General features: G+C 36.2%; 1 protein-coding gene across 1 annotated transcript in view; it reads left to right on the top strand.

Annotated features, from left to right (window-relative positions):
• The window catches only part of LOC111614989 (ubiquinone biosynthesis O-methyltransferase, mitochondrial-like), a 32,016-nt gene that overhangs the window by 11,741 nt on the left and 7,633 nt on the right, over positions 1-12,642 (top strand). The window contains exon 2 of the mRNA XM_023356360.1: positions 8,758-9,001. Within this exon, the coding sequence (XP_023212128.1) occupies positions 8,758-9,001 (244 nt within the window). The remainder of the gene's footprint in view (positions 1-8,757; positions 9,002-12,642) is intronic.

Raw genomic sequence — 12,642 nt, 5'->3', positions numbered from 1 at the left:
ATTCTAGATTACTTACAAAAACAGTCTTTTATATATAAAAAGCAAAAACTATATTACATACAAATGTACGAACAAATAAAAACCCGGCGAAGCGGGTCCTTGCAGCTAGTAAGTAACTAAAATTGCTGTAAAAAAACAATAATTTTCTTACCTGATATACTTTTTAAACACAAAAAACTGAATTAGTAAAAATATTATACTGATACAGATATATATCAGATTCACTGATTAAACACAGCACAGCCACTCGCTACTTATAGAGACAAACTAACGTTAAAGCCAAATATTGTCAATAATTTAAGGTCAAAGCAGAACTATCAACACGTTACACGTGCAATTGTCTTTTATGATAATTGCCGCCTCAGCTTTTAGGAGAGTCGCGCGGTATATTACAAACAAAAACAATAGCTTTGCGCTGTCTTGTCAAAAGCCTTTTGACTGCCACTCTCCAACAATGCATTTGCACCATAAACCGAAATCAAAGGGTACCGAAAGCACTTAAGCAGAGGCATGCGATAAATAATTAATAATATACATCAATATCGGAATAACATAGATCAATATAGAAAAGCGTTGCGTAAAAATTTTTAATTATTGAATGGTTCAAATAATATTTTGATTTCGCTGCTTATGCCGCCCGCTTACGATGCCGCTATGATGCATCACTGCATCATAGCACGGCACGGCCCTGACTTAGTCAAATAGCTCCTTAGAGTGGAATCAGAGACGGTCCTGCTAGGTGTGCGGTGTGTACATGCACACGGGCTGCCAAATCCCGAGGGTGCCGATACCGGTCAATTTCAAATGCCTCTTTTGTCGCATCACTAATATACCTCAAAAGACGCGACAGGGTTCTTGTAAATTTTAAACGTTTCTCACCACAGCTGTAAAAGTCTAAATACGTTAAACTTAATAGATTGTCCATCGTTTGTTTTCTAACTGATTCGTTTTAGGACCAGGTGTTGTCCACGGAAATTCCCAAAATTTACAACTTTTCGATCACTCTCGTTGAACTGGAAAAATGTCTGTCTTTATTACATCTAATATTTCGAAGAAATCAGTCCCAATGTACCAGTGGCGTAGCGTGGGTGTCAGCTGCCCAGGGCAGAGGAAAATTTCGCCCCCTTATTTAATTCGCCCCCTATAAGGTATCTCAATTTAAAAGACTAAAATTCAGTTTCGTCACAGAATAAGTAATGAAAAATTCCTTGCTAGTGTTGCCACCTTTTTAAAATCGCTGACCCGGACGGCAGGTGAAGTTTGTTCGAACAGAAGTTCCTGACGGAATGTCATTTTGCAATGCGAAGAATAATGTGCAGTGCATGCTGGTTCTACATCAGTTACAGTTGGGACTAGGGAGACTTGGATAGGAGTAACGCAAGTGACCTAGCTCTATTGGATATTGGAGGTGTATATATATACGAATAAATCGTACAAGAAAAAAAAAAAGTCGACAGATAGCGCAAAAATGGTGAGTCGATTCCCAGGCTGTCCGGATGATAACACTATTCCGTGCTCATTTCAATCGGTCCGAATCGTAGGTGGACAAAAATATGAAAAAAAAATGGTTCAAATTCTTACAAGATATTGTTTATTTATTGTGAAATTTTTCCGCCCCTTAAAAAGTGCCGCCCGGGGCGGGGCGCCCCTGCCGCCCCCATTACGCTACGCTACTGCACTGTACTCGGCTAGAGATTGGTTAAGTTAAGCTTTTTCTAATATGGCGATTCTGGTTGGATGGTACAGGCGCTTCGAAGTAGACTCGCCAACTAAAACAGCGGTGCCTGCGGTGACAACTCTGTTGGCACCGCAGGTGGCACCCCTGCCTGTAACCTAGGCGAGGGTGTAACCCCGCCCACGCGCGTCTCAACAGATAAGGCCATTCATATACTGGCCACACGCTTGCAATTAAAATATCGAAAAGTGAAAAAAATATTTTTTCCTTTAATTTTCTTTACCACTGAGGCGCCCCCTAGGACTTAGCGCCTGGAGCGGCTGCTCAGTTCGCCCTATGGTAGGGCCGGCTCTGCCGATGACGTCGTAACTGTGATTTTTAAACGCGGTCGGTTATTCGGTATATTTCGGAAAATGTAATCCGAATAACCGGCAATAACACCGGTAAGAATTTCCAAACGCCAACTAAATCGTAACGGGGCACCCGACTAATTCCCGCTTCCGTCGTGGGAGGACGCCTCCGTCAGTTTCCGGTTCCCGTCGGCGATCATGTCGGTTTCTCGTTTCGTCGTCGGTGGATTTGGTCGGCAGTTTTCTCTCCGTCTCTTCTGCACCAGGTTTCTTTGGCTTTTCCTTTCCGTCCTCGGGCGTTTAAACCAACGACCGCCAAATGCGGGTAATTTAAACCACGGGATTTCTAGTCGAAACTATGAAAATATACGCTCGGTGTCATCCGTTCCGAAGTTTCGGTACGCGCGCGATTGCTAACGAACGAAGCGATATTGTTTGTTTACTAAATGTCGGAATTGACCCCACCAGTCCAAAATAAGACGCTAAATATTTCGCGACGTTTAATTCCGAGAAACTTAGTAGGGAACAAACGATGGAGGATACGATCTTCCATTTTCGTTTCTTCCGAAGCCCTCTGAGAAAAAGTACCAAAAAACGCATTAAAAGCTGCCCTGGAGGGCTCAATTCGGGTTCCGAATGAGACGTTTGAGACCTTATCGGAGCTGTGGAGCATACCTTTGGGAGCAGAAAAGTCAAACGGGACATTACATTACATTAAAAGAGTAGACAGGTTGTCTGTATGTGCACAGACTTTACCTCTAAGAAATCAGAAGTGATGAAATTGAAATTAGAAGAGGAAGTGATAGTAAGTAGAGAGGGAAACAAAATAGGAAAAAATTGAAGGGAAGTGCCGAATCATTGAGCATCTGTATCGTAATTGTTGAACGAGTAAAAATACGGTTACGAGACAAAATATGTTCGGTGAAACAATATAAAAACAAACGTGACAAGTTTGCGCATGTGGGTGAGTGTGTACGGCAAAGGGTGGTATCGGACACAATGTTTTAACAATTACGAAGTACGCCATTTATTACCGCTTTATATATATAATTTATACAAATACCGACGCTCGATAAAGAGTGGAGTATTATTATATAAAGTTAGATGTAGAACAAAAGATGATTATTAGTTATTGATATGGCTAAGTCCGGGCTAAGTCTCATATTTAAATGTGTAGTGCTGTAAATTGGGCTGACAAAGAGATAATACGTTATAAAATTTAGCATTAAAAACATTGAATAAACTAGGACATATAAACCCAGTGGGTCTAATTTGCGTATGCGCGGTAGTCAAATTGCGGGTCAGACGAATTGGGCCGGTGGCCGTCCTACCTTAAATGATGTCGGCCCAGATGTGGGATGTGGCCGCTCGTCTCACCGGCTGATGGAATTCGTGGGCCCGAGTTTTATTTGTATTGCGTATGAAATTCTTCATTTTTGTCCGTAGATTTTTGTTATCGAAAATGTCTGCGGAATTGGGGGGTCGGTCGAGTCCTGTTTGCAGACATTCTTTGAATAGTTCTGCACGTTGTTGGTTGTATTTGTTGCAGCTGGAGAAAATGTAGCACGTCGTCTTTGCTCTGTCCGTTGCAATCGCAAATGCTATCGATCCGCTTACCAAAATGGTGCGGGTATGATGCGAAGTTCCCGTGTCCCGTAAGGCACTGGGTTGCCTCTGCATCTGGGCCGAAGTATTTGGTTTTTTTAAGATGCGCAAGGGAAGGTATAAAGTTGTGTCTTAGTCAAACGAGACATTCCAATTTTCAACACCGATCTCGACGTTCATTAAAATTTGTTCCTTTTTTTTGACGTCAAAGTATCGCCAACGTAATGCACTCGGCACTCGACGGATATGTTGACCGCTACTTTCCAATGAATTACGGATAATTGGAGCGACGTTTGAATAAAAAATGATGACGAAGCGGGAGATACGCGTTACCGTCGATAATAAAACTTATCACTTTGTGGTTGATGAAAAACAGCAAAAATGATGACAGAAGGTAAGATTTTAAAAAATTGAATATCATTTCAAGTAAGCAATACATTTATTTTTCATTGTTTTTGTCAGATCACAATTATTTACTTGCGTATATAAATAAACTTTGATCTGAGAATCGTAAGCGTTCGGCATTGACAAGTACTGCACATATTTTATATTAAAATTGAATGTTGTATTTAACCAAATAGATAATTATTGTTTTTATAAATTTTAATGAAATTCCTCTATTTTATTTTTTACATATATATTCAATGATAGAACAATCATCATCTGAAAGATCAGAAAAAACAAATGTACAACTTTCAGAAACAGAAAAAATTGGTAAGTATATATTAAATAATAATATACAATAAGGATACTTTGTAATTATTATATATTGAGATTTTCTTTTAATTAATGCAATTCAAATTGAACAAATAAACATATATAAATATACATGACCAAATAAACATAAATAGCAGCTTTATATTAAATATAGACAATATACATTTGATAGAATAAGTGTTCATTAATTAATTTTTTGATTAATTATTTTTAAATGTAATAGTTCAAAAAAATTTTCTTGACAATACCAAAACAGCATGTAGTATTATGTATATTATATCAGATATCATGTTAAAGATTTTGTGTAAATAATAAATTATAGCAAACTATATAAGAATGCAAAATAAAGATTTTTTTTTTGTAATTTTTAAGCTAATGAATGGACTCGCCAAGCAACTCTTCTACTTATAAACACAAGGATAGAGATGGAAGAAGAATTCCTCAAGCCAATTCAGAAATCCAAATTATGGCTAAGGATTTCTGACACACTGAAAAAAAATGGGTACACTTTTCAGCCAACAGAATGCCATGCTAAGTGGCGAAATTTAATGTGTACCTATAGAAAAAATGTAGACAGAACAAAAGAGTCTGGTGGGGGTGCTGTAAAATGGGAATATTTTCATACATTTCATGAAGTGTATGGAAATAGATCAAATGTGGATCCCCCCAATAACTATCTTAGAAGTTCTTTGTCATATACCTCTCAAAACAACTGTCAACCACATGAAAATAATTTAATTTCTGGAGCAGAATTGGAGCAGAATTTAATTTCTGCTCCAAGTACATCCAATTCTCAAAGGGAAACAGAAACCGAGAGACCGCAAAAGAGGAAGAAAACTAGTGATGAACCACCATTGTGGTTTAAAAAATATTTAGAAGAAAAAAAAATAGAAGACAAAAAAAAAGCAGAAATTGAAGAAAAACGATGGACTGACTTAAAAAAAATAGAAGAAGAGAAATTAAACGCCATGAAACAATTAACGGATGTTTTGTTGAAATTGGCAGAAAATAAGAAAATGTAAAATATTTCAATATTTTAATAAAATTTTTTTTGTTTCGATGACTCATAAATGTATTTAAGATTTACCAAAATACATCTATTCAAAAAACGAAAGCACTTTCAATAATGAACAAAGTTTATTAGAATTATGTAATTCACAATTACAAATAACTAAAAGTAATAACAAAATGTTAAATATATGATTAATACTTTTCCTGAAACTGGTTCAAATATTTAATAAAATTTTGTTTAAATTATACATTATAAATGCAGATGAACGTGGTATCATTGTGATTAAAAATTCACAACATAATAGCAGACAATAATAATAATTACAAACTTGATTTTAATGTAATAGAAAAAAAAAATAAAAGTAGATATTTCGTAACCATTATGATTGGTATGTATTTAGCAATTTTCTCTTTTGCTAATTCCGTCTTGATACTCTTCTCCAAAATTCTGAGAACTGTTTTGAAAATTATCATTTATAGTACAAGCATCTGTAGGTACAGGTAACCCCCGTATAACAGGAGTTACGTTCCAAAAAATTGCCGTGTCATGCGAATCTGTGTTATACGAAACAAAGAACTAGTGCGAAAAGGGGTGTTAGGTTCCAAAAATTGAAAAACATGCTGTTAAATCCTTATTTAAATCAGATTTATTATTTATTTTTTTCATAGGTAAATTACTTATTTATTATTTAAGTAAATATTTTACCAAAGGATTATTCATCCTATATGATGATCTCAGCATGAGCATCAACAACTGGTAACAGTTTTTGGGTGCGTTTGTTAATAGCGGTCGTTCTGCAATGGGGGTGCACTGCATTTTTTAGGCATTTAGGAACGACGGTGAAAGAAAGATGGTGGCACCCGTCCTATCGATAGGATCGTGATGGAGGAATCTATAATTCTAAAATGAACTTTTAGAGGCAAAAGAAGGGTCTCAATTGTAAAATTTAACCATTAAATGAATTATTGTTGAAAGAGCATTCAAAGTAGCCACGAAAACAATTAGAATGCTCGCGTGGAGTTAGGTGGAAGTATAAAAGAATGCACCTTTTATTACATTTCATGTTGCACGAGGGTTTTACCCAATTTCCGAACCGTGTTAGAGTGAACCCGTGCTATAAAAGCACCGCGTTATACGGGGGATGTTCCCAATTCTCGAAGCATGTTAGAGTGAATCCGTGCTATAGAAGTGCCATGTTATATGGGGGTTACCTGTATATCAATGTATAAAATGCACAAATTATGCAATATACAGCCAGTAATAATCACTTCTGGAATCAAATCCCTTCAAAACATGTAGATGTTTCAGCCTTCTAAATCTGCCAAATAATTGTCCAAATGCTTGTTCAATAACAATTCTAGTTGAACTGAGAATTTTATTGTAATGTTTTTTCATATTGTTAAAGTGTCCATTATCACGATAAGGAGTTAATAATTTTTCGGATAATGGATATGCACTATCACCTAATAAATGATAATTTTCTGAAATTATCTTGGGATTATGTTTCATCTTTAGAAAGAGAGGACTTCTTCAGAAAACTCTGGCATCATTTGATGAGTCTGGCCAACCACCAAAGACATCTATAAATTTTAATTTTGCATTACATACAGCCTGTAGAATGACAGAAATGAATTTTTTCTGTTGAAATGTGCAAACTTTTCATTTTTGGAGGCTGTAAATGGAATATGAGTTTCATCAATATAGCCTAAAACTCCAGGAACACTGTTGCATCCTCTCAGTTCATTAAATTCTTTAACAGTTCTTTCAATTTCTTCTTCTGTAGGCCACTGGATAACTCTCTCTGCTATTTGCATTATACCCTTACAGAATGCAACAAGTTCTCTGTGGGCAAGGCCCTGTTCAATGCCAAATCTGTCAGCAACACCTCAAATAGATTCTTGGTTGCCAACCATAATGATGATAATATGGAATCTTCACTTTTCATTGCTGGCTTTTTTTTAGTATATTCCAAAATAATCATCTGCATCAAATGCTGAAATAAAAATAAAATTTCTTAAAATGGTGATTGCTGCTTAAATATCATTTCATTTGCCACATAAACGAAATATTTTAGGTAAAATTATATATATATTTTAAAGTTTTGAAACAATTAAATTTTTTAAAATTAAACGCTTCTATCCTTTGTGAAAATAATTACAGTAAAATATTTGACAAACTAAACAGATAATTATAATTTAAACACTTTTACACACCTCAACTGTTGAATGCGTCAAATGAAAGTGAGATTTAAAATCTTCCATAGAATATAAAGGAACTATCTATTCTACATATCCTATTATTTTGGCCTTCTTTTTCTTTGTTTTCTTCCATAGCTGCTACATTTACATGTAGAAACAGTTTGTAGTCATCGTCTTCGTGTTTTCGTTTTGTACAAAATCATTGCATTGTCACTAAAAATATTGCAAAATGCTGTAACAGCAGAAGAAATTATACACTTGTCCACCATCTTGCTGAAAATGGAATTATGGGAACTAAGCACTTCGTACAAAGTTGGAATGTCAGCGATGATGTCAAATTGTTGACTTCAACACTCAACACTTGCGTTGAAAATTGGAATGTCCCGTAAGGAACCACACTTCTACTAGCCACCCTTTGTGAGATGCAACTCCCCAAAATCGGGTTGCGTGAGATTGCCAGTTGCGTCACTCTACTAAGACTCGTTTAATTATTTAGCCCATGCAACTGTGCTGGCTTTGAATAGCCCGCTTGACTGTTTGTGGAGTACTTGATGTTATATGGTTTTAGGGAGTGTAGAGGCTTGCACCCATCCGGGTGCCAAGGTGCGAGCAATAGCCAGCACAGAAGCGCATGACTACATGCAGAGTATCGGTTGAGGTTGGCAAAATGTGTTAAAAACTGACCTTTGGAGGCAAATATCTTGAAGTATTGTGTTTACAGGTATGGTTACATTGACTTTTCTGCTCGTACGAGAGGCTGTACAATTCTGGACATTGAAAAACCCCTCGTTCGGAGCTTGAATCATACATAACCCTTAGAGTCTTGATTTGCATTTGCTCATTGCGTCATTTGCATTTGCTATCTTACTCTGTTAGATTGATGTGTTACTGTATGTCGTATTTTCACTATCGTGCATCTCATTATCCAAAAAAAAATTGGTTTCTGATGTTGTATTGTTGTAGTCTTTTGTTATTTGTGGACGTAAAGGCTGGGTGTTAATGTTATGTTTATTTTGGATTTCCTGGAACAAAATTGGTTGTCCTAATTGTGATCTGGCGAAATGTCATGCTGGGCTTTCCCATTTATCTTTATTTTGATTAACCGAACTCTCTGCATTTGTTATTCTCTTTCCAATAATTTTTAAGCTACAGTTGTTTTTAAAACTAATTCTTCGTTTTTTTTTACTGCCAATGATAAAGGAGTGCCAATGAGGGAACAGTGGATGTGGAGGAAGTGGAGAAGTTTAGAATCCTGGCTTCTGGCTGGTGGGATAAGAATGGTGCAATGAAAGGTCTGCATGCCCTCAATCCCTTGCGGGTGTCTCTGGTGCGGGATGGTCTGGTGAGAACTGGAGCTGTTTCGCCCCAGGCCACTGAAGGACCTCTGCCTCTGCAAGGATTGGAAATTTTGGATGTGGGCTGTGGAGGAGGAATTCTTTCTGAGGTAAGTCGTCCTGTGTTAAATACTAATAGTGTTTTGGTAATCCCCGGTGTCAGAACAGAAAATTTTAATATGATTCGATTGGCCAACTGTATCGCGTGAAATGTTACGAACTTGTTATAAAACTGTGAATGGCAAAATTTAGAAGCAGTAATGATATGTGCCCATCTGTAGGAATTTTGACGAAATGCCCAGTTTCTGACATGATCATTGGATGAGCTTTATTCGTTTCGGTTTCCTTTTAAATGTGTTTAATGGTGTATACTTTTTTGAAACACAAGCCAAGATTTTCACTGAAAATTGTATGTTGAGTTTGTTTTAAGCGTGCCATACTGTCATTATTGTTTTTGAGTTCTGTAAAGGTTCTTGGTTTGTTTATGATTTTTGATGACTATTTTTCACAGACAAAACATTTTTCCTGAGTCATCATGAAAATTGTAACATTTTTTTGAATTGGTCGCTTTGTGCTCTCTTTGATAATATGTTTATTAGTGACTTAAATAAAAAATTAAGTTGCGTGATATACTATATTTTAAATTGTTTTTGTCTGTTGTGGATGAGTAAAAGCAAAAATTGCTAGCTGCATGCTTATAACTGATTACTGAGAGTAACTGAAATATTGGATATTATTTCAAATGGTGTGTTTGAAACAAATCCTCTCAGATAAAATTTCTACATCACAAATGAATTGCCTTTATGAGTACCTGTTGGGCATTGAGGTGTTTGTCTAATTATCTAACCATCTGACAAGTTGGTGGATGCTGTCCACAAAGAAATGCTGTGGCCTTTGGTGACAGAAAACCCAAATGACCTTGTGCACCTCAGTGTCAGAAGCAAATAGACTGTTTTTCAATTCCTCCTTCAGAGCTTGAAGATTTAGAAATTGTGGAACAAGATCTGAACTTCAATGATGGACTGATTGGCGTTTGGTTGGAGGTCTCCTGAACCTCCTACTAAAAGCCAGCCAGTCTATCCTTTATGCTGTTTGTAATGTGCAGTCGTGTTGTTGCATGCCAAGGTAAAGCCTCATATCAGCCTACCTGGCCACTTGTTTTTGAGACCCTGTTACAATCTTTTTATTTAAAAAAACCTTAATACAACGGATTTATATAGTATAAACAAATTTAATTGTTCTGATTGAGAATTATCATATCATTATAATGATTAAAATGGCGCTTAAATGGTAATAAAATATAAATCAAAATGNCCAAGGTAAAGCCTCATATCAGCCTACCTGGCCACTTGTTTTTGAGACCCTGTTACAATCTTTTTATTTAAAAAAACCTTAAATTTATTTAAAAAATACTTGTATTTTTAACTGCTCTAAAATGGCAAAAAGCTTAATTTAAGGATAGGGATGGGTTTTATAAAAAAATTGTGAATGCTAGTAATGAGTAAAATCATCACTAAGTCCCATCCTATAGGAGATACTGATGACTCCCTTTATCTTTCCACCTCCTCTACCTTTAATCACCAAAATTTAATAGTATTAATGCCCCTAATAAACAAACCTTTCTGCAAAATTTCAGAAATTTTGAACAAAATGCATGAGAGTTATTAAGCTTCAAAGAGAGTGAATAAAATAAAATAAAATAAAACCTTCATACAGGAAAACCCCCAAATTTTTTTTGCATTTTTCAACATTTCTAGATCATGAGTCCAAAAATGTAAAATTCTTTGGGAGGCCACTTTGTCCAATTGCCATACTTTTCTTCTGTTATATATAACTGAGAGGAAGTAAGATTAAATTGAGTGAAGTAAGACTCAAATTTTTTTAATTTATAAAAAGAAAAATAAGTCCTAAATGTAACTAATAATTTATTATTGATAGAACCAATATTATGTTTTATGGAGACAGTTTAATTTGTTGGTTCAAGACTAACTACAACTATCACTCGTCTTTATTATTGTATTGTACAATTTTAATTAGTTTTAATTTAGTATTTTATGTAATTGTGTACACAGTGTACTGTGTTATTTGTGATATAGTGAATATCTTAGTTAATGTTCTTTCCCAACTCCGTCTCGTTCAGTTGGTTTCCTGTGTATCACGATTCGATGTAATGAATCAGGTTCATTGGAAAGCACACCTCCACACTCAAATTGAATATATTTACAGTTTATTTACAGTTGCAGAAAGTACAAGTTAGAAAACATAGTATATGTACAGTATAACCCATACGTGGTGATTCACGTGCCAGATTGGCGTCTGGAGACTAATAACCTTTGGAGAGACTTTAATCAGCTTGTGGAGTCGGCTCAACTGCACGGTCAGTCCGGTCTCTGCACTAACCCGTCCCTGAGATGATTTCCAGAGGAGAACACTCTCTCTACACTCAGCGGGCTTCCTAAGTGCCTGAGACTACCGTGTACCAGTCTCTTGCCCTTTCCTCCTCTCGTTCGGCCCGCAATTTAAGGTTTTTTGGACGGGTCGGCTTCCGACCAATCACAACCCTTTTTTTTATGCTCGGACAGCTTACACTCGGGTCCACCGTCATCCGACAAGAGGGGAGCTTACACAAACGTCCGCCACTTGTTTACGTTCGTTTGTTTACCAGATGGTAAATGTACTAACGTCTGACTGCAGTGGGTCCCATTAACAAAGCCGGTGCTTCCTTTGTCTTCACTTTGTTTACAAGACAACACCTTACAAGTGGTATTACCCGACCGCACGTGGGTCCAATTGACAAGGTCGCGCCTCTTTTGTCCCCACTCTGCTAAAAGGCCAATACTTTACAGATATCATAGTGTAAACTGTTTTGTTACAATATTTTAGATATTTGAAGTGTCCAATGCTGTAACATTGTAAATGCCATTTTTTCTAAATACGTTTTATTGAAGAATTGAATTCTAAATGCAATGTTTTCTGCCACAAAAGAATATTGTGACAATATTGGCTGTATTTTGAGGATGAATTTATGTGAAAATATAACATTTAAAGTGCCAGAGTGCAAGTTACATGACTTTTGGAACGTAAAATGTTGCAGCTTATATTTACATCGTTTTGATATTCCAGAGATTTGTAACACTGTGAGTTTTTTACTATTTTATCGTAAAATTGAAATGAATTCATTTATTAGAAAAAATGTGTTTTACCTCTCCTGAAAAGTTTCTTTTTTGGCATTTACAACATTATGGCATTGCACGCTTCATTTATTGTGTTAACTACCATGTGTCTAACCTTTAAGTAGGCTGATGAGGTGTCTGTACTTAGAATGCATTCCCATATTAACCCTTAACTGGTTTTATGGGGGCCGCGCGGCCCCCACGCGTCATATTTTTACGATTTTTTAAAAAACTAAATATCGTGCGCAGCTGCCATTTTATGTAATCTCATTACGTCGCGACTCTTAGCGAGTGCCAAATGTTCGGCCCTGTAGCACTTACAAGGATGGAGCTACGTACCTTCTGGGGGCCGCGCAGCCCCCACGATACCAGTTACGGTGGTTTTTTGTGGAAATGTGTTTTTATGGTTTTTTTATTTTTACAATTATTTTGCAAAGATATTTCAATCTTTCATCAAAAATTCAAAATGACTACCAAAGAATCATTTGAACTGCTAATAGATGATAATATTATACAAATTGCTAGATCAAGCCGAAATCTCCTGAAAAGAGTATGTTGTCATTTTGTGCTGGAAAAAA

Source organism: Centruroides sculpturatus, unplaced genomic scaffold (assembly GCF_000671375.1).
Source record: "Centruroides sculpturatus isolate CEXI.00-Female unplaced genomic scaffold, Cexi_2.0 scaffold2241, whole genome shotgun sequence".
Lineage (NCBI taxonomy): Eukaryota > Metazoa > Arthropoda > Arachnida > Scorpiones > Buthidae > Centruroides > Centruroides sculpturatus.
The sequence above is the reverse complement of the archived record's forward strand: the minus strand, read 5'-3'. Positions and strand labels throughout refer to the sequence as shown.